Source organism: Temnothorax nylanderi, unplaced genomic scaffold, assembly GCF_030848795.1.
Source record: "Temnothorax nylanderi isolate EJ_2023f unplaced genomic scaffold, tnyl_v1.0 TNYL_tig0055_pilon, whole genome shotgun sequence".
Taxonomy (NCBI): Eukaryota; Metazoa; Arthropoda; class Insecta; order Hymenoptera; family Formicidae; genus Temnothorax; species Temnothorax nylanderi.
Window position 1 is genome coordinate 92985 of NW_027249117.1, and position 21647 is coordinate 114631.

The 21647-nt window shown below is 36.5% G+C and overlaps 2 protein-coding genes and 1 long non-coding RNA gene across 4 annotated transcripts in view; 1 reads left to right on the forward strand and 2 right to left on the reverse strand.

Annotated features, from left to right (window-relative positions):
* LOC139772942 (uncharacterized) overlaps positions 1-21647 on the forward strand; it is a 77381-nt gene that overhangs the window by 2533 nt on the left and 53201 nt on the right. The gene's annotated exons all lie outside the window — the stretch shown is intronic.
* LOC139772936 (uncharacterized) lies at positions 417-2778 on the reverse strand. 2 transcript variants are annotated; one of them, XM_071707008.1, is made up of 3 exons: positions 2626-2778; positions 2185-2401; positions 417-2100 (listed from the first exon to the last, which is right to left on the reverse strand). In XM_071707008.1, the coding sequence occupies exons 2-3, from the start codon at positions 2395-2397 to the stop codon at positions 529-531; spliced, it is 1785 nt and encodes a 594-aa protein (XP_071563109.1). In that variant the 5' UTR covers positions 2398-2401; positions 2626-2778; the 3' UTR covers positions 417-528. The 2 variants fall into 2 exon arrangements, with proteins under 2 accessions (XP_071563109.1, XP_071563108.1); XM_071707007.1 differs by having other exon boundaries at positions 2176-2401.
* On the reverse strand, positions 3301-20177 carry LOC139772937 (protein croquemort). Its single transcript, XM_071707009.1, has 10 exons — positions 19795-20177; positions 16711-16962; positions 13973-14133; positions 9067-9211; positions 8592-8798; positions 7594-7805; positions 6689-7160; positions 6322-6395; positions 5977-6190; positions 3301-5871 (listed from the first exon to the last, which is right to left on the reverse strand). Exons 2-10 carry the CDS (start codon positions 16825-16827, stop codon positions 5740-5742), a joined length of 1734 nt encoding a protein of 577 aa, XP_071563110.1. The 5' UTR covers positions 16828-16962; positions 19795-20177; the 3' UTR covers positions 3301-5739.

Sequence of the window (21647 nt, forward strand, 5' to 3'; positions counted from 1 at the left end):
AACATTTAGGAAATCGAGAGCACGATCGCGCGTTGATTATGAAAATATAAAAGGAAGAGACTTAAATAAGTTTAAGAAAGTTGCTGAGTTTACGTGATAACAAATACCAGCCGTTTTTTTTTAATTTACACTGTTAAATTTGTAGTACGAAATTATACTCAATTTTGAGTCTTTTTTAACCATTCCTGTGGGTCACCCTTGCTCCTACTCAATATGTAGGAGAGGGCGAAGTCGTCATTTTTTTCAGTACCGATTTTTAACGACAAAATAAATAACTTTAGTGAAATGTGGTGTATCGTTGTAAAGAGCTTTGAACTCTTATGGCTATAGAAAAGCAAAAATTAAAATGTCAAAATTGCCGGGACGGAGTCGTCATTCCATTCTCGGACTGGATTTTAAATAAAAATACATAATAATTTCGATTGTGAAAAATGATAGGCTACATTTCATTTATTATTTTTTAATAGAAAAATAGAAACATTTATTAAATAATTAAAAATACGACGGCGGAAAATAATTACAAGAAAATCAATTGCTTTCTTCGTCATCAGTATCATTTAAACAGTTGAAGCACGTAAAAACAGCGTCTGACGAGCGCACGCACTTGTTGTGTGCCCTACGCTTGCACAAACGAGAAATGCATTGTTTCTCGTCATCTCTGTTTTCTGTCGCCTCTGAGCACACGCAGCATATATTATCCAAGTCCTCGTCGCAATCCGACGATTTCTCTGACTTCGATTCTTGCTCACCGCTCGTCGAAGGCTGCGGTTCTGATTGCGTTGCATTTTTTTGGGGCCGGCCTCTCTTCCTCGTAGCAGGTTTCTCATTTTCTTTCTGCCCCGACTCCGCCTGCTCAGTCGCCAATTCCCTCATTTGAGGCGAGTCAGTAAGGACGACGCTCGTTCTTCGTTCTTCATGAGTCGGCTGTTTCGGAGCGGCTTCAGGAATACTTTCAAGCGTCGTTGCGTTCAAGTTCCCCCACAATGTATCACTATAATGAGACATGGATAAATCCGTGGAATCGAATTTGTCTTTGTTCTGATCGGCTGCGTAGAGTTTTTCGGGATCAACGAAAGTAAAAGGGTACTCCCTATCCGTAACGCTGTTCGGCAAAAATTCGTATTCCTGGAAAATGTCCGGGTTGAATGGAGAAATTCCAGTGCATTCAAACCCGGACACAATATTTTGATATGTTACGGCAAGTGGTAGTGCCTTAGCCACGATTCCGGGGATGTCGTACATCGTCATTGTCCTACCAGGATTCGACGTTATCCAGTTATCGCACTGTGCGTTTACACATTTCTTTAACGGGTCGTAGACGGTGCGTTTCAGCGGTTGCAGCTTATGCGAACAATGCGGCGGTGATGATAGGACAATGATTCCATTCGCTTTACAATAGTCGAGACCAGCGATGGACAAATGTGATTCGTGATTGTCGAGTATCAGTAAAACTGGATCGTCAACGGAGGCACGCACATGGGACTGGAAGAACTGTAAGAATTTGACAAAATGCTGCGCGTTCATCCAGCCATTTGGATTCGCTTCACCTGTGCAGCCTGGTAGTCCGCCGTTAAGGAAATATTCCTTGAAATGTTTACGAGGAAAAATAAAAAAAGGAGGTAGAAATTGCCCAATCGCTGACACCGCCATCGTCAAAGTTACGAGGTTTCCTCGTTCCGCAGAACTCACTCGCTCGATTTGTTTCACTCGGCCGATGATTCTGTTCGGTGTCTGGACGGTTGTTATTCCCGTCTCATCCATATTCCATATGCAGTGAATTGGGAAACGATATTTATCCAGCATAGATTTTAGCAGCGCAAAGAACCTTTCTACATTTGTCCGATTAAAACTGGTGTCACGTGTTAAACTCCTCGCTTCCGGTTTGCGTATAGATAATGTTCGATGTCGTTTGAGAAAGTTAGTTAGCCAATCTTCACCGGCCATGCGAGCAGCTTCCCACGATGCTGGTACCTTCAGATTTAATTTTTTGGCGAAATCAAAGGCTAAACCGCGCATTTCCTTCGTAGATAGCCCAAAGTACATCTCGTTGCAATGTGCTAAGTATTCCACCAAAGTGCTTTCACTTTTAGAGTCCATAATCTGCATTTGAAATTAAGACGTTGCATAAATATGAATTTCGCTGAGCAGAGTGCATGCGTTTAAAAATTAATTTACATTATTTACCGATAAGCCTCCATGATGTGATACGGCCACGTCATCGAAGTGTGCTATTGCACCATTATTCTTCTTCAGCCAGCCGCTCAAGGTAGATCTCGCGATTCCGAATTGTTTCGCGGCTACCATAATCTTACAATTATCTCTTTTCACCGCAACAATTGCCTTCTTGAGTTGCTCTTTGTCGACGGGAGTCGTTTTGCGACGGAATGTGCGTACCATTTTCCTGCAATTGAAAAGAAAACAATAACGCATTTGCAACGGAAAATAGAGTGAAACCACCGGGGTAAGGTGGTCACAGTGACGAGTCTGCCCCGGTGACTTGGTGACGACTTCGCGCCGGACACAGATTTCAAGTTTGGTCGCTCATGAAATATTAGAAATCAACGAAAATGAAAAAAACCTCACTGGATTCGTGTTCAGCATGCGTTCCTCTTTAGAATCACTTACCTCGAGATTTGGAGAGAAAATAATAAGTAAATTTGAGAGAAAAAAATATCACTTTTAAACTCTTAACCTCCGTTAGGAAAACACGTTTGCCTAATGAAAATCACAACATGGCACATAACCTCAGTAAACTCCGTTGGTCACGTGGACATCATAAAGTAGCGTTTACAAATATTGGTCGCGTTCAGCAGATCAAGCCGCTCAGTAGCAGTCGAACGTGATTGGCTCTTACTTTTAGAACCAACCAATCAAGGCAGATTGTTGATAAGACGAGACTCAAGAGTTGTGTCTGCTGAACGCGCCCAATAATGGCGAGTTCACATAACGTACAGATTTCGAGACAACTGTAGCCGAGAGAACTGACTGTAGTGATGACTCCGCTCCGGTCTTTCCTATCATTAATTTAACTAAAACAATGTTGATTTAATTAAACCGATAGAGTTAAAATAATACTGTTTTGTGTTAAAATAATAAATTTCGACACACACATGATAGTTAAAAATAACAAAATGTTATTTAACTCAAGGTATTGTTTTAAATTTCATCATTTAATATTTAACAGTGTATCTACTTTCACTGTATAAAACACAATGAATCGAAGTTGATCGATGAAACGAAGTCGATCATTTAACAAATATTAAAAAGAGTATAGACCTTTTATTAAAATACAATATAAAATTGTCTAGTGAAACACGGCCGATATATTTGGACATGAAATATACAATATACTTTCACATTCCACTGACTGCACTTGTTTAAAGTTACATTAATATCGAGAACATCGAATGTGTCGAGTCTTAGGTTGGATACATATAATGCTTAGCCTAAACATAATTGGCACTTATAAACGGCTGTTTTTTTTTTGTATATACAAATACAAATAAGGTAACTTCGAGTATATCACAAATTTTGTCATATAACTTATTTTGCATCGCAGGAAGAACAATTATAATAACATACGTAATTTTGGACTGCGGTCTATGTTGCGCAATGATAACAAGTCATAAAAATTGCTAACAATATATAACATATTCGGTGGATTCTACTAATTTTACAGACGAGACTAATTTTACATTCATTCCACTATATCTATGCTTCATACGAGGAAGCCGTAATCTCGAATAACATTATCTCGAAAAATTCCCAGACAGCACCATGTCCAAAATCGGGACATAAGACGTCTCAAAGCTTTTGGACATGCGTGCTGTCTGGGTTGCGTTGCACCACAACGTCTAAAATACCTATCTAAATAGAACAGCGAATCCGCACGATAACAATTATATCAAAACACATCACCGATATTCTGCGGTACAAGAATAGCGTATTATGCACATTATATCTACGATAATATATATATATTATATATTATATATATGTATATGTATTTTTTGTACATATATATACTTAAATATTGACGTAATTCGTTGTATAGATTGTGTAGATCATGCGCCTTAAATATTAATATCTAAAAATCTAAATTTAATAGAGATACAATTCACATTTTACTATGTTCGAGCAAAGCATAAATTCGGATTTATCGCAATACCGCATGCTTAAGGGGCTTCCCTAGTGTGACAGGGCCTAAAATGAATGATTTTTAAAAGAAAAACGACAAAGCCAATTGATGAACAACTTTTCCCACATATTTCACTATATTTCAAGAGTGCATACAAATTTTTCGCGGCACTCCAAAAAAATGGCTGGCACGGGCTTAATAACAGATATAAAATTTTGAAAAAATTTGTATGCACTCTTGAAATATAGTAAAATATGTGGGAAAAGTTGTTCATTAATTGGCTTTGTCATTTTCCTTTTAAAAATCATTCATTTTAGGCCCTGTCACACTAGGGAAGCCCCTTAACATTGTAAATCTGTTTGTATCTTTTCTTTCATCTTTCCGTTCGTTTGCATTCAATCACGGCGTTAATTGTATATTTTGGCACAGATAGTATACAACAGTTTATAATTGTCTATAGAATAACTTATTTACAGTATGTGATCGAGACAATTTCGGCTTCTTAATATTGCAATAAATTAGCAGAACAGCCGAATTAAACCAAAATTTGCAATCTGATTTGCAACTTCGTGTTTTAAAATTGTATGTGTTTAGAAATAGTCTATTGAATCGAGAGAAGAAAATAACTAAAAACTTCACTACACAATTGGCGCGCGCGCGATTTCGTCAGTCTTAATATACCAAACTGATATTTTATAAACACGATAATATCATTCAATCTATTACGGAGGAATGTAACAATCACGATGAGTCTATTATTCGCAATGCGAATAAGATCCAAAAGGAAAAGAAATATTCAGTTTTTCCTTCTTGCGAAGAAATACGCGACTTATACGATGCGTAATATCCCAAGTAAAGCAGAAAAGTCAAAACGATGTCAATTTGACGTCATATTGATAAAAAAATGACATAAATTGGTCAATATGACGTCAAATTTACATCACTTTCACTTTCTGTACTCTTTGAGATCTCTTTTTGTTCGAAGAATTATTCTATTCATATTTGCTTTGACGTTTCACTCAAAATATTACAGACATATATACACATATGTCTAAAAGATTTACATCTCAATTAAATGAATAAAAAAAATTACATATCATTTGTACATTTATTAGGAATCTATTATTACCGATTCCTATTAATGTTGATTGAACATATATTGATTGAAGTTATAATTTTTTTGCGTAAATGCATTTACATGAGAAAAGACCGTTTGCGATATGCTAATCCGTATGTACATGCACGATAATATTTTTTATTATCGTAAATAGCCTTGTTTTTATTTGTTTTTTTGCGTTTTTTGCAGTTATTTAGATTTTTGCAGATCATACATTAACATATGTGTGCATATAGAAAAATTTCACGTGAATCTATACATACGACCATGCACACATAAAACATTCTGTCGACGTGCATATTTCACTAAGATACATATATTTTAGAAGTTTTAGTGCGCCCACCCGTTACAGTAAAACTGAGACACACAAAAATTTACTTTACTAACGTCTTCGCAATCTTTTCATGTATCAAAATTGCTCCACAATTGCACACTTCTTCACACCATTTATTCCAGAGACGAAGTTCTGTCTGCAGAGAGACATTCAGTAGAGTTTCGCGTACAAACGGCGATCGCCTCTGACGTTGGGTTCTTCATTGGTACTCGTCTTATCCATGTACACCATTTCCGTCTTCTTGTCAGGCGATTCGTCTACTGCTTTTTCCGACGCGGTATCCTGTAAAATTGTCAGCGCGTGTCAGTTTCAGTCAGTGTTGCGACAAAAATATTTTTCTTTCAGCCGTGAAAAGAATTCGAAGAATTTTATCAATCGTATACGTACCGCTGGAGGTATATGTCGTTTCTTCTTGAAATAAAGGAACATTACGGTACCGATTAAGCATAATCCGATAGTTATCATAATTATGCCTATACTTAGCATCACGATTGGAAATGCTAGTAACAGGCTTAAATTTGATGCCATCTCCTCGTTAACTTGTACCTTCAGCTCGAACCAAAATATCGGCATGTAGATCTTGGGCGCATTGTTAAACATCCTGCGTAAACATGTTTTTCCTTTTATTTATGCAATCAATTGTAGATAAGATCACTGTGAAGATATGTAGCTACGTATTTTCTTTTTTTGTAGTTTAACAAGTTTTTGAAATCTTTCATGTACAATACTTACGTCACAGTCGCCGATGGCTGCATAAGAACATTAATTTGGAATCTAGCCGATACGTCTAGAGGAATTCCCGTCATCTGAAATATCGAGCGTACTTTGTAAGACAACACCTATATTTGTCAAGTGCCTAAGCGCTATAATGTGTAACACGAAGCTACGCGAATAAACGCAACGCGATTGCTTTCTCAATAGCGCGTATTATCGCGGGCAGTGCCACATCCTCCGCGCTCGATAGGCCGGATGAAAGGCGATAGTAAAATTAGTATCTCGGCAGTAACGCACGGGGTTGACTGACCCGCGCCGTTATTTCTATCGCGGCGAAGTTTATTCGTTCGCGCTCCAGAAACGATTTCGCTAGATCGGCACTCACGGGTTCGAGGGTGATGGAGAAGCTGTGATCCTTTTCGTTGGGCTCCAGTCCCTCGACTTGGTCGAGAAGCACGGGATCAGCCTTGTTGAAATGAGGTAGACTTACGAAGACCGGCGCACCGAAACGGCACGCGGACACGTTTATTAGACCCAACGGCGTGCACTCGCCACCGCAGAAGCAATGACCCAAGTTAATGACATCCGGATCGTCGTCCGAGTATTCGTCCGAGCTCTTTTCGGACGAGCGACCGTTGTCGGAAGTCACGTTTTCGGTGGTCGTGCTGAATCCCATCTCGGACAAATGCTCGGCTGTGAAGAAGTCCTCGGTTGTCGTGGTCGGCTCGAAAAATTTTGCCTGGTCGTGAGGATAACGTCGTCTCGTGTTGTTACCGAGAGTCTTCTTATCGATGGTATATCGATAAGCCTCGATGCCGAAATGAGAAACCGTTCCCTCGTATTCGTAGATTAATGGACTAGAATAATATAAAAAAAAGAACCGGAAATAAAATCAAGAGTGCAGATGATAAACTTTGTACCACTGCTTAGAAAAATTATTGGAATAATATTATAACAGAAAGTTGATGATATGTATGTGGCACTAAATGGATTATTTTTATGCCGTTTCTGACGCCGTGGCGATTTGAAGATAATTAAACACAACTGATATATGTGATGTGTCTCGTGAAATTCTGTAATTCTGTTTATTAGATAGAACAAGATGCTATCTAAAATCTGATTATGATATTATTTATACGGCAATGAAAGTAGAACTGGATTGCTATCTAAAAGTAAAATCTCGATCTCTCGTTGAATACCGTTTAATTCGTTATTCGTGAGCGCGTAAATAGACGAAAGCGCATCATAATTTATTCTATTCTGTAAACTTGATAGTATTTTTGGACTAACCGGCATAGGTCTACGCTGAACAAAGTAATCTCATCTTTCGTTCTGCCGGGTGGCCAAAATTCTCCCGCGCTGCCTTCAATAACGTTACAAGGACTCTTGTAGGATTTCAACGTATCTCTATAGTTCCACTTTCTCAAGATTCCCAACTGGCTGATGTCATTCTCACCCGTTTCCATATTTAAGTGCCCGTCCATGTCGTAGCTGCCGTTTCTCTACATAATCAAAATGACAATAAATTATAGTACACTTCTTTTCGAATATTTTCTAGCGATTTTAACCTTTTAATAATTATATCAGAACATGTTTATATATTGTATCGCGGACTGATAACTTCTTGTCAACGAAAAGTTATGTTTTTGTCTGTTTTTCTTTAATATTTTTTATTAGCATTGATATAAAGCAGCGATTTAATTTATTTCCCATGTGAGCGATGCGTGTTATCATTATCTCTACGAGAGCCAGTTGTTTCAACAATGTAATCGTAGCTACTCCACTTTTAAAGTGTTTAGAGATACGCCCTTTCGTATTAATCTACTATAATTTTTGCAGAGCAGTAACATCGGTATAATATATATAATGTATCTTCGGGCGTTTTATTCGCTACGCGGCGCGACCTATATTATCTCTTCCATTCATTACCAATTTAAACCTGGTTAGGTTACAAGTACTCTATCGTCGACTGTAACGCCATTGCTTAGTACCATGCAGCTCAAATGCTCCGCGCACTATTTGTTTGATATTAATAGCTTTTGCATTGCTCGTAGCGATCCCCAATGCCAAATGTTACTTTTAATATTAGCATTTTAAACCGCTTATAAAAGACATGAACGATTTATTATAAAGTCACAAAAGTGGGAGATGTTTCTGGTTTTCAAATATTGGAGAAGTAGAATAATGCAGTATGCAGTAATACTTGATATTTTTTTGACCTTGCTGACTGCTAAAAATAAATCGCTAAGGAGAGGAAAAAGGATACTCTGTCTTATTATAAAACGTACCATGTAAAACCAGCCGAAACGATCGAAAGGCGGAGCATCATTCATCGGCATAACTTTGCTCATGGTGAGCAGGTTGTCGCTGTAGCCTGTAAACAGCAGTTCACCTACTGTTTTACTAGTGTAATGCCGTCGGCTGGTACTGGTTAAGAGGAAGGACAGTGATTTCTGCCAATCGAGATCCCAGTATCGAATTGTGTACACTCCTGACTGCAAGAAGAAAATAATATATGTATAGTATCGAATATCTTTATATCTTCCTGAATCGATCGTGTTTCCATTTTTAAATCAGGACGGAATTTAAAAAAGCAGGAAACATTTGGATACATCTTTACGGTTGTTCCTTGATTACGATATACTTGATGCCCTCTGATATACGTGATTATTTTTTCATCTCTTTTATCGCCTCTACAATTGATATCGAGAATTCAATTTATTGTACTAAGCACGCGACAAAAGATGCAATAAAGCAGCTTACCGCAATGACGACGTCCAAATTGGTAATGATGTCGCTAAGACTCCCATTGCTCTGCTTCTCATCGAAGTACCATAATCGTCGTTGCCTATAGCTGACAGTGTTGTTCTCATGATTAAACTTGATGTAGTCCTTTTGCCTTACTTCCCTGCAATTCATAATTGCATTAACGATTTCCTTCGGTCTTTATTTAGTCTTGCGCAGTCTAAATCTCTTTTCTAGTTGCCGAGCATTATTCGTAAATGAATTAGAAGATAACGTTAATGAAATACAAATTGAGTGTAAGCGTCCAGTAATCCTCTTTATATGGAGGGGTAAAAGCCATAGTGGTGTAAGTGAAATTTATTTAAAATATTGACTCGTGTGCATAGATGCAATTTATATATTGTATAGATTGCATCTATGTGCACACGAGTCAATATCTTAAAAAAATTTTGACTTACACCACTATGGCTTTTACCCCTTCATATGTAAGTTAAACAATATATGCATTTTCTGCATCACTTTAATTGATACATATTTCATTGGTCGGTACGTGTCGCGAATTCTGAAGTCGTTTGTTTAACCGCGGCTTAGACATCTGACCTACATATTTTGCTTATTAATATTAACAGGGCAATTGCCACGCAACAGGACGTACGCATGTAATGATGATGACCATACCTAATGCTCTCTTATTGTCAAAGGTGCAATCTTTATATTACCGATACAAGATTAGGGACGGAAGCCGGATTGTAGGACAAGAATTTGAAAGGGGAGAATTCTGTTTTATTCTGTTCTTTTTTTAATGCTATATGTTTTAAAAAAAAAATTGGTGGAATTTAATTGACGACCGTTGTTCCAAAAGATTACGTACATGGTTTTATATTTCGCTGACCGCACATAATTCTCTTTATTGATCGACGAAAATTGCAGAAATTTGGAGTTTTAATTATATGTTTAAAATTCGATCCAATTGTTGTGATTGCCACTTTTTTTTATTACAGTATCTGTTTTAATTTATTGCTGTTATTGAAGAAACAGTTGACAGGAATTATCGCAGTCACATTATCTTTTAATACTCAGTTTTTCTTTATTTTTTCATAATAAACTGCACGCGAGGTATAATCTTGCGAAATGCAAATTGCCGATGATACTGATACCTCGGATCATTTCCATGCAAGTTGGTGTTTCGCGCGTTTACCGGTTTTAGCGTGAAAGTTTATTGAGGTAAACCAGTCGAACGAAGGTCATGATACAAGCGAAGCGGCACTTGTCGAAGAGTCGCATGCAAGGCATGTGTTATCACGGTCGAGAAGAAAGTAATTAATTAGTCAATTACTTCATACAGGTTCGCCTACGCGTCGCGTCGCGTAATTGGACCGGTATTTTTTTGTTCATTAAGATGTCAATATAACGAGGTTAACTATTTCTTCCTCATTGTCATTATTGGATTATTGCACTGTAATTTTGTAGTCTGATTAGAATAATCTAATTTTTAATACATGCGAAGTACGTCACATTTCGATGCATTTTTTTTACTTGCGGATAATTTTTTTACTGTTAATAACACTGATTAACATACCAATTATGATAATTAGGGTGTTTTTTTTATCAATTTCAACTTTACTGATTGCGTTTTTATGTGAATGTCATTTCGATTTCAACATTAATTGTAGCTTGTAATTTTGCATGCAATGTTGTCAAGATCACAAATTACGTAATTATTGTGTAATTTTTTGAAACACGATTATAATTTACATAATAAATATTTTGAAAAATGGTTATTTCGTCTTAAGGTCAATCAATTCTGTTGAAAATTCAGCTGTTTGTTTAACAATCATTTGCTTCACTTGTTGCTTTTTCAGATGGAAGATATACAATTTATAAAATATTAATTTTACAACGCTGTGTTTATAAGAAAAATTAATCTGATTAAGGGCCGGTTGTTCCAACCTTTTGGTAAACTAACTAATAGTTAAATCATCAGGGTGTGAGAAAAGTATGGAAACCCTGAAAAATCTCGAAAACTATAAGTTTTACAGAAAAATGTTTCAGACAAAAGTTGTTTGGTTTCGAGGGGGCCATAAGATGGTACCATTGGTTTAAACTTGGATGGTTGTTTAAAGCTCACGTAAACGACACCTTTAATTCCTAAATGGAAACCCCTATTTTTCAATGCATATTCTTGTAGCTAATCTCGAGAGCTTTTCAAAACACTATAGTAAAGTATTTTTTCATTAAGAACTTTTGGAATTATGAGGCTTGGAAGTTCTAGTATTTTGACATAAAATACAAAATATCTTGTAAAACATTAAGTTTTCGGTAATGTTACCTTAATACTTTTATCCACAGAATAATGAGACGAATCAATTGATATAAAAAAAAGACATAGTTGCTTTTAAGAAAAAGTATGCAGATGCGTGTTGCAAATTACATATTTTTTCTTAAAGGAACTGTGCCTTTTTTCATACCAATTGATTCGTCTCATTATTCTGTATTAAGGTAACATTACCGAAAACTTAATGTTTTACAAGATATTTTGTATTTTATGTCAAAATACTAGAACTTTCAAGCCTCATAATTCCAAAAGTTCTTAATGAAAAAATACTTTATTATAGTGTTTTAAAAAGTTCTCGAGATTAGCTACAAGAATATGCATTAAAAAATAGGGGTTTCCATTTAAGAAATTAAAGGTGTCGTTTACGTGAGCTTTAAACGACCATCCAAGGTCAAACCAATGGTACCATCTTATGGCCCCCTCGAAACCAAACAACTTTTGTCTGAAACATTTTTCTGTAAAACTTATAGTTTTCGAGATTTTTCAGGGTTTCCATACTTTTCTCACACCCCGTATGTCTTTGTTTATCCTTTACATTAGACAAAGATAGACATATGATTTAACTATTAGTTAGATTACCAACAGGTTGGAACAACCGGCCCTAAGACGCATTAACAGGACGATATTAATTATAGGGGAGACCGGGGCTAAACCGCTAGTTTTTTTTCGGTGCCGATTTTTAACAAGAAAATAAATAATTTTAGTTAAATGTGGTATACCACTGTAAAGAGTGAACCTTTAGCTACAAAATTTATATAGGAAATTTTTATCTATGTTGCTTTGTTTAACCGGTATAGAGCAAAAACGACAACGGTGGAAAAATTAAAAATGCCGGGGTTGAACCGCCACCCCCCCGGGGCTAATCCGCCACACTGCATTTTTAATACATATACGTACATCTAATCCTGAAAAATGATAGGATACATTTTAATAATTGTTTTTTAAGAGAAAAATATAAAAATTTATTTAAAATTTTTATGCAAAACATTATTAAAAAATAATTGTTTTACCTATTCCATAAAACAATTTAGGCACGTGAATACAGAGGTTAACCAAATCGTAAACTCCCCAACGGCACGTCACATTGTCAACGCGGGCAACCACGGGGAATACGCGTGACGGCGTTCCGGTGCCATAGGATCAGCGCGGACCCTCGAGCAACCTAACCAAGCCGCGTTTCTCGCGGGGGAGCGATAAATAGCGACAGGTGGGTTAGAAAAGCTCGCGGTGGAGCGCGACCATTTTACCGACTCGACGGCGTCGTCGGCGCGTCGAGGAATCGGCGACGGCCATGACCACCACGACGACGACGGCCACGACCACCACGACGACGACGGCCACGACCACCACGACGACAACGGCCACGACCACCACGACGACGACGACGACGACGACGATGACCACCACGACGACGACGACGACGACGACGACGACGACGACGATGACCACCACCGACACCACCACCACTACAACGGCGGCGACAATGACGCCGAGACGATGCGGCGAACGCTGGACGATGCGGTCGCACGCGCGACTGTCACTGACACAACGACGATTTACCTACCGCGGTCGGGAGTCGGGACGATCTACAGCGCGCGCGGCATGTCAACTCTCGCGCGGAAATCGCGGGATCTCAGAGCCGTGCCGTGCCTCGCCGTACCTCGCCGACGTGCCGTGAGCGTGAGCGATCTCGAAAACAACGGTCGGCCATCTTTTCGGTCGGCCAAAACACCCGTTTTGCGACGATACGTGCGTACCATTTCCCTCCTACACAAACTGACGCACGTGCAAGGAAAGACAGAATCACGCTCGAGGGAAACCTAACCTGAAATCGCCGTGAGCTGAAGTCGTGCGCCCGGCGCGCCACAGTGACGAGACTGGCGGACCAGCCCCGGGTGCTTACTGGCGGATAAGCCCCAAACATAAGTTTCAGGTTTGATCGCCCTCGAAATATTAGACATCAACGATAATGAAAAAACTACACTGGATTCGTGTTCAGCATGCATTACTCTTTATAATCACGTACCTCGAGATTTGGAGAGCAAACATTATTGCAGATATTACAATATTTCCAAGCGCAGAAAATTTCACTTTTACCTTCCGAAAACACGTTTGCCCTCGTAAAAATCATAACACGGCAGGTAACCTGCCGAAACTCCGTTGGTTACATGGGTACCATAAGCAGCGTTTACAATGTTAATAGCGAGTTCGCACAATATACAGGTTCCGAGATATTTGATTTGGCGGTTCAACCCCGTTGGCGGTTTAGCCCCGGTCTCCCCTACACTATTGTAATTTCATCTTATCTGGAATGGCATGCGCGTCGATCGCACGATCTCGTAACTTTATATTTCCGCGGTCATCGGCTCATAATATTCATAAATGATATCTAAATATATTGATCTTCTTTTGAACGAATTAACACATACAAGTGAAAGTTAACAGTGTAGTCTTGCTCAAGGAATTAAGTTTGGCCTTGTCGATGTATAAGGGAATGCGCTTTTATTTTGCGTTCTTTTTTTTTGTGACCGCGATTTTAGAAATCGAGGGCTGTAATCAAAATCGTTCATTCGGGTGAAGGTTACTTACTTAAAGTAGTAAGGCCCAACTTGAGTGAAATGCGGTTTCTTTAGGCTTAATTCCTCCGGATTGGTCCAGTTAAAGAAATATATTTTCATAAATATTGGCGGTATGTTGCTGGTGTCCTTCCACACGTGGAAACTCCTAGAAGTCGGTGAGAGGGCCAATTCCTAGGGATAGAAAGAAATATTTAACAGAAACGAAAAACAACGGCCGATAACAGCAAATGTCACTTTATAGTTTGATGATGTTTCGCTGATTGCAGTTCAAGTGCGGTGACGACAATGCAAAATAATTTTCTCTTAAAATGGTACTTAAGTAGCTATTCAGATCGCGCTTTACGGTTGATGAACGCACGCAACAGTTAATTGACAGATTATATGGTAGCTATCCGCGCGGTCACAATAATGCGAGAAAAAAAAACAATTTGCACGATACATTGTCCTGAATTGCAGGCGTAAAAAATCCAAAAATAATAAATTATTCATATACATATTGTAATATAATTATGCATCTACAATTTACAATTCAATCTATTACTCACTTGTGATGTAAAAGGTTATTAATATCAATTTATCGACACAAGATTGAAAGATGATATTTGTAGTTAGTCAGTTATTAATAAATTGTAAATTATAATGAGAAACGTGATAAGAATTGGATTTGCTGGCGGTCGATCTTGAATAAGAATTTATCCGCGACAGCTGTTAATCTTCGCGTCGCGTCGTTCGCGCGAGTGGTTCGGTAGGGAAAACAAAGACAGACGACGTGACGATGGTGAGGGTACGTTTCTTCTACCTTTATCAACACCGAGATTATTCGCGCGCGATGATGTTGCCGGCGGCGGTGGCGTGAAATGGAACCGTTCGCGACGTGCCGCGACACAGAGAGACATCAATTAATGGGACAATCGGCCACTTTTCCAATCGGGCCCCGGACTAGCGCCGAGACAAGTGTCCAGTCTCTAAATGCATAGTATGTGGACCAGTTCAACGAGAGTGATCTTATTTATCTCGCAAACGCGAGATGCCCTGCATGCAGCACCATGTTTGGCGGCGTTTAATACACGGACGTGCCAGCTCTCATTTTCCGCTATTATGGATAAGAAACACGCGATGCGCATGTTATTCCTTTCTGAGAAAAACTTGATAAGTATAATTAATCGGGGCCAACACATTCGCCGGCGTCGTTTTGCTAAGAATACATATTTAGAATTTAACTGTAAGCGAATAATCTGGAGCTGACGGAAGATGTTTATTTCGATGCTGATTGAACGCCGCTGGCGCGGCTTGAACGTATGAACAATCGGTCAATATTATTTCGTTCTTATGAATACCATTTATAATTTATGTATCTATGTTTACGTGTGAGGATAACAGCTTCTAATGTGATGACTAACGATTGGTCTACATAGATTTTCGGCCGAGGACCGTTTTGCCGTAACCGTTTTCAACGGCTACGTTAAGATAAAGGAAATTTCGGGGGGTAATCGTTCTCGCGCGCGCGTATCTGAATTGTATTGCAATTATATATATCCGTGTAATAAAGATTCCGAACAAGTTCATTTCTCCCTCTTTGTCCCGCCCTAGAATATTCATTGGGTGGACCGATGATAAAGAAGCCAAAGAAGACGAGACTATCTTGCGATATATATGAAATTAAAACGAACGATCTAATTTATGGATGACAGTATCTTGCTTCTTATATTGTACACATGATTAAGAATTTTTTGTTTATTTTTATTAATTAAGTCAATTAATTATGTCAATTAACCAATTTATATATACTTTTTTTTGGAATAACAATTAATAATCTATCAGAACTAAAAGTAGACCAGAGAAAAATAAATATTAAAATGATAAATCAAAGGAAATAGATGAGGCAATCGGAGCCAAGCGCGGTAATCAATGCGCAGACAAATTATAATAATAAATAAATATATTAAAAACGAACGTGTCGTCACTTTTTTTGTGTCATCCTCTGCGTAAAGAAGTCACATAAAATTCATAACGATGATATAAAGATTTACATGAATAATCGAGACGAAGTAGTGTATAAAAAGGCGCAGTCAATAAGTAAAATGATAAAGCTGTTTATTATAACTTTATAATATATTTATATATAAAAATTACATTAACCTTCGCAGGTTACACTTTTTTTACATACGTGTAAGCTACACTGGGATCTAGAGGAATTCAGTCATTTTTTGCTCAGTTTTCGGAAAAATCAACGTATTGTAATGTTTTTTTTTTCCAATCAATCATAAATTTTTTGAGAAATATTTTGAGAATTATGATGGTAATCTCAAAATTTGTTTTTAAAAAATTATTACCAAAAAATACGCATTAAAAAATATAAATAATAGTCCCTGAGATTGTGGTGTGGCTTTTGAGGGTTAATTATTAAATTATTTTCCTGTTTTTAAGTCAAATATTTTCTTAATCTTGTGTGAATAATCGGACGACTTCGTAACTGACTGTTTTTCGAAACTGTTTCTTTTATTAAATTTATGATTCGGCGATAATATGGACAAGATGCCCACGTATCGTGCCGCTAAGATAAGCAAGATTAGATTGTTAAAATGTCAATATTCCTTATACAAATCCGCACAAATCCGTTTTAAGTTCAACTTATCAAAAGACAATAGTTAAAGCAGATCTTCAAACTGATCTAAATTTGATCCATAATTTGAACCATATACGTAAACATGTTGTCGCGGATAAATGTAATAATCATCGTCCACTCACTTTTCGAAGAATCTGATCAAAAATTGTCGGCCATAGGAAGCAGAGGGAGTTACCGAGGGCCACCAGAAAGAGCCCTAAAATTCCAAAGCTAAGCGACTTGCTTATCCACGGCCTCATAGTGACGCTTGTATCTCCGCGTGCACCGATCCTCCTCTCTTCAGCATGTGCACCCTGAACTCGAGCGTACGGCCTTTTCGTTAATCCCTTCTCTCACTCCTTCGTGTCTCTAGTCAGTCTTTCGAGCTTCAGAGTCTGCAAGATAAAACGTATCTAATCTACACCAGTCAACGACGAGTTTACGTCGTAGCCGCGCGCATACGTGTAAGTGTGCGCGTATGTACGGTGCGCCTTGTTGCGTGTACGTAGTGCGTTTCTTTAAGCCAATGGAGTTTTCGAGTCGACTAGGAATGCGTAGGCGTCGTCGACACGAATAGACACGTTCAGGTTCACATGTGTGTCGACTAGCATGCCGGATAGGCAGATAGGCTTGTGAGCGCCCCAACACAGACTTTGAAAGAACGGAGCAAGAAGACAAAATATAACGCCGAATGAAACGACCGTTGTCCAATGCAGCTTCAGACGAAAAAAGTCTACTATAGATTCGAGATTTATAATTAGTTCTTCGCAATAAATTCTTTACAGTGATTAAAGTGAGATACTTATTAGCATCGAAAAGTTAAATCGATTATCGATTTAAGTATGTTGATTTACTGTTCTAACAAAACTAGAGAGCTCTCTCTGTATAAACTATATTAAAATAAAATTGATACACAGAGAGAAAAAATATTCTTAATTTGAAAATATCTTTAGTTTCAACGTGGAAATCTTGAAATTAGAGATTATATTGCGTTAAACTTGCTTGAAGAAATTTTGCCTGAAAAATACTTGGTTGAATGAAGCCTATGGGTCTGTTTTCTCTGTTACTGAACTGGCTGCACTAGTTCAGAGTTTATATTTTTTACTCCACATTGGAAGGAAACAGATAAACTCTGAACTAGTACAGCCGGTTCAGTAACAGAAAACAGACCCATTAATTATATAGTTCAACCAAGAAAAAAAAGTTAAAATAAAAAGTTGAAATTTTTATAAGAAGATATAGATTGTTTTTTATATAAGCAAGATTACATATAATCTTCTTATAAGAATTTCAACGTTTTATTTCATGATTTTTTTTCTTGGTTGAACTATATAACGACTTCATTCAACCAAGTTTTCCTTTAACGCAATATAATCTCTCACTTCAAGATTTCCACGTTGAAATTAAAGATATTTTCAAATCAAGAATATTATTTTTCTCTGTGTAGAGAAAGAGAGAAGAAGGAGATTTGTATTTGCAAATAAGAGAGAAATATTTGATTAGATATTCTCAGTAAGAATATCAAAAGAACGTATTGAACGCTTATTTACATGGAACTTTGATTCCACATTGTACTCAGTACCTAGTATACATAACACATTCGTCATTAGTGAGCCTATGGAATATTGAATACGATTTGATCCTTTTATATAATAGTAAAGCTTTTACGTCATCATCATTGAGCACTTGTAATTAACAATAATTGCAGAAAAAATCGAAATTCGCGTAAGCCTGTGAGCGTAAAGGAATTATAATCAATACAAGAAGCTAAATCGTGATATAGAAAAATATTATTCTGTCATTTTAAATGTAGATTAGATATGAGATGTTATTAGCGAACAAAAAATACATTTAATCACATTGTGCGTAATCATATAAAAAAGTTATTTATTATTCATTTCAGTAACGCGTAACATTGCGTGCTGGTAAATTATTTCTATTATTTATTATAACAGTATACAATAAACTAATTTGATATAAAGCTTATTAAGCTAATTAACACGTCATATTAAGCTTATTAAGCTACTTATAGCATGTCAAGAAATCTACGGAAAAATACTAAATGGAAAATTACAGGCTGACTTTGTTTGTTTCAAATCAATTTCGATTGAATCGTGTAACGATCTATTCACAGCTGTATTAGATATGATTTATACAATTCAGAAAATAATTAATAATTCGGTATATATTATTAAACAAATTATTAAATTGTGGCAATATCTGCGTACGATAACGCATTAAGTTTTGAGTAAAAAAACTATTGTAAATCACAAAATTGCTTTTGTTTGATTATTACTTTGCAATAATTTGAATATTCTTATCTCAAAATGTAATATCTTGTGTGAGTAATATGTATTTTAACTGTCGATAATATTGCAAAATTATAGTTTTGATGTGTACCAGCGATATAACCAATTGCCCAGAAATTATAAAAAATATATTATACTTGCAATACGCTTATCGCACTGTATCATTTTTTTTTTAATGTTGCGTGTATAATCACGCAAGGTTATCTCACAATTTATTTTTTCATGTTAATACTTACATCACATATTAGTTTTGCAAGAACGTTAATATTTCTATGAATCGCAATTTATATATGAATCCAAATTATATTCCTAATCGCGCATTTTTTTATATATTAGTTTTCCGTTATCTAAATAATGGAACGCTATGTAAATAAAATATGCATGTTAGGATCACTATTTCCAACGCGAACGTCTGTTAACCTCTAACCGACGGTTAAGACGCTTTTCAGAAAAGCGAATAGAAATTGGCTATTTTGAAAATTAACCGTCGTGGGTCACTATTTCCAATGTTTATTAACCTCTAACTGACGATTATATACTGATACTGTTCAGATCTAAGCAAAGTTCAAAACATTTCAATTAATATATGTAGCTGTCTGTAGTAGTCTGTACCCTCAATAAATAAATCTTTATGAAATTAATGTTAATGTTTTTAATGTAAATCGCTAATTATATATAATTCCAAATTATATTTCTGATCGCGCACTTACTTCTTGATGTAAATTAGTTTTCCAATAACGTCTGTATGCTACAGTACGCAAACGAAAATATGCAAATAAATAATATTACTTACGATCTATGCAATTTTTGTTTAAACATCTATTTTATAATTACACTACATTAACACATTACTGTACAGCGATTTCAAAATCGAGATGTTTTTCTTTAAGACCTATATCTCTTAATGCAGGAACTTACTATTCAATAAGCTGCCGAAGTTACAGCGTCTTCTTTCAACGACGTTGGCATTAATTCTAGATATAAGAGAGGAAGATGATAGTATACGTTGAACTTAAGAACTCTGACACTGCACGCGCGTCTCTCTGTGATCCGGTTCGCCATACGACGCGTTTATTACTGACGAGCACTGTGAATCAACAGGCAGTATCTAAGTCTGTTATCCCCTCCACGTAGGGAGCATTTTCCTCCGACCATCTCTGTCCCTTGCGCCCTGGCGGCTGGCGGCTGGCGACCGCGCCTTGTTCCCTTTCAGATAGTCCTCCAGGTCCCCCTCGTTGCTACCAGCCCAACAAATTGACCGCTGCGTAGATGAAACGCGCGACCACGTGAGAAGACTTTGGCCTTCTGTCGACTTGAAACGTTCCTTACTCCGTCACATATACACAGCTTGGCACTCGGACCACGTGGGCCGCTAGCGTGATCATGTTGTGTTTATACATTTATTTTTTACATGTTTCAATATCGCGCATGTCTCATATACACATTTATAAGATTATAAAAGTTGAACATTCTTACAACTTAACGTTAAAGCTTAATGAAGTGCCTTGTACAGTAAAAAAATTCAAATTCTTGTTCGAACGTTTTCTTTAAGTAATTTACTACTTAAAAAGACGTAATAATTCTATTTTTAGCCAAAACATGAAACAGCTTGAACGAGAAATTCAACGTCATCAATAACACACGGAATGGGTTAAATTCTTTCGTCGCGACTGGGTTTATCTGCTCTACAAACTCTTCATCTTCGCGACTAGTCGTGAAGTAGTTATTGTCCGTACAAATAATATTTGCAAAAAGAACAAATATTTAAACTGTTTCGCAATATTATAGAAAATCAGTCACATGACGCAAGTGTACATTTTTTCGAAATTTAATTTACTGATCTAATCTAAATGAGCATATACATATACATATGTACGTGAAATAATTTATAAATAAATAATTATATAATTATTTACTTGATCAACATAATGAAAAACGTGATTTATTGTAAAAATTTTTGAAATTATTACGATAGTCATATTAGAAAGGAACGTAATCTTTATAGATATATAAGTTTGCATATTTATAATAAATTTGTCTTTATTATAAAAAATTCATGAATTATAGAAATATTATCACATAAAGATTATTTTTATAGAGAAATATATAGAGGGCATATAAATTATATATTTATAGAAAGTATATAAATTATAAATTTAATATTCTTCTTTCCTACTCTCTCTTTTTATTTCTATTTATTGCACAATTATTTAATATATACAAAATTATGTATGCTTTAAAAGGAAGCGAGTTTAATAGTGTTCTAGTAATTTTTGTAACGTATCGTATGTTTAAACACATTATACGTTACAATATTTCATAAATTCATTGTTTTTCTACATTAAAATATAGAAAATTATTATGCTGTATATCTTTAGAGTACAATACAATATATATATATACAAGAAATGATTAAAATTACGAAATTTTTAGACTATATTGCGGCAAATTGTCAGGAATGTATGTTAAATTTCTTTGCACACTTTTGTGGCACACTTCATTCCTACCAATTAAGCCAATGGTGTTAAATTGAACTTTTCGCTTGTCCGCTGAGTATGTGTTATTAGTCACATATTTCGTGTTGGTTGCGTTCACGTCTCAAAACGAATGCACGTACATAAAAATGGAGGACATCTGCCAACCAGAATAAAATTTCACAGAACAAAACGTACGATTTGCATATGCAAGTAGACTACTGGTTTTGCGTTAGGAATATGAAACTCTCGACCTGTCATAACTAGGTGCCCAATAAATTTAAAGATGATGAATAG

What these genes read in the sequence shown, in the direction of transcription:
- LOC139772936 (XM_071707007.1), bottom strand. Translation starts at nt 2,397, where the DNA reads ATGGTACGCACATTCCGTCGCAAAACGACTCCCGTCGACAAAGAGCAA. An exon ending in GAGGCTTATCGGTAAATAAT is followed by an intron (nt 2,101 to 2,175) that starts GTAAATTAATTT and finishes TTTCAAATGCAG; the next exon opens with ATTATGGACTCTAAAAGTGA.
- LOC139772937 (XM_071707009.1), bottom strand. Translation starts at nt 16,827, where the DNA reads ATGAGGCCGTGGATAAGCAAGTCGCTTAGCTTTGGAATTTTAGGGCTC. An exon ending in TTCAGCGTAGACCTATGCCG is followed by an intron (nt 7,161 to 7,593) that starts GTTAGTCCAAAA and finishes ATATTATTCTAG; the next exon opens with TCCATTAATCTACGAATACG. An exon ending in AACGACATATACCTCCAGCG is followed by an intron (nt 5,872 to 5,976) that starts GTACGTATACGA and finishes ACAATTTTACAG; the next exon opens with GATACCGCGTCGGAAAAAGC.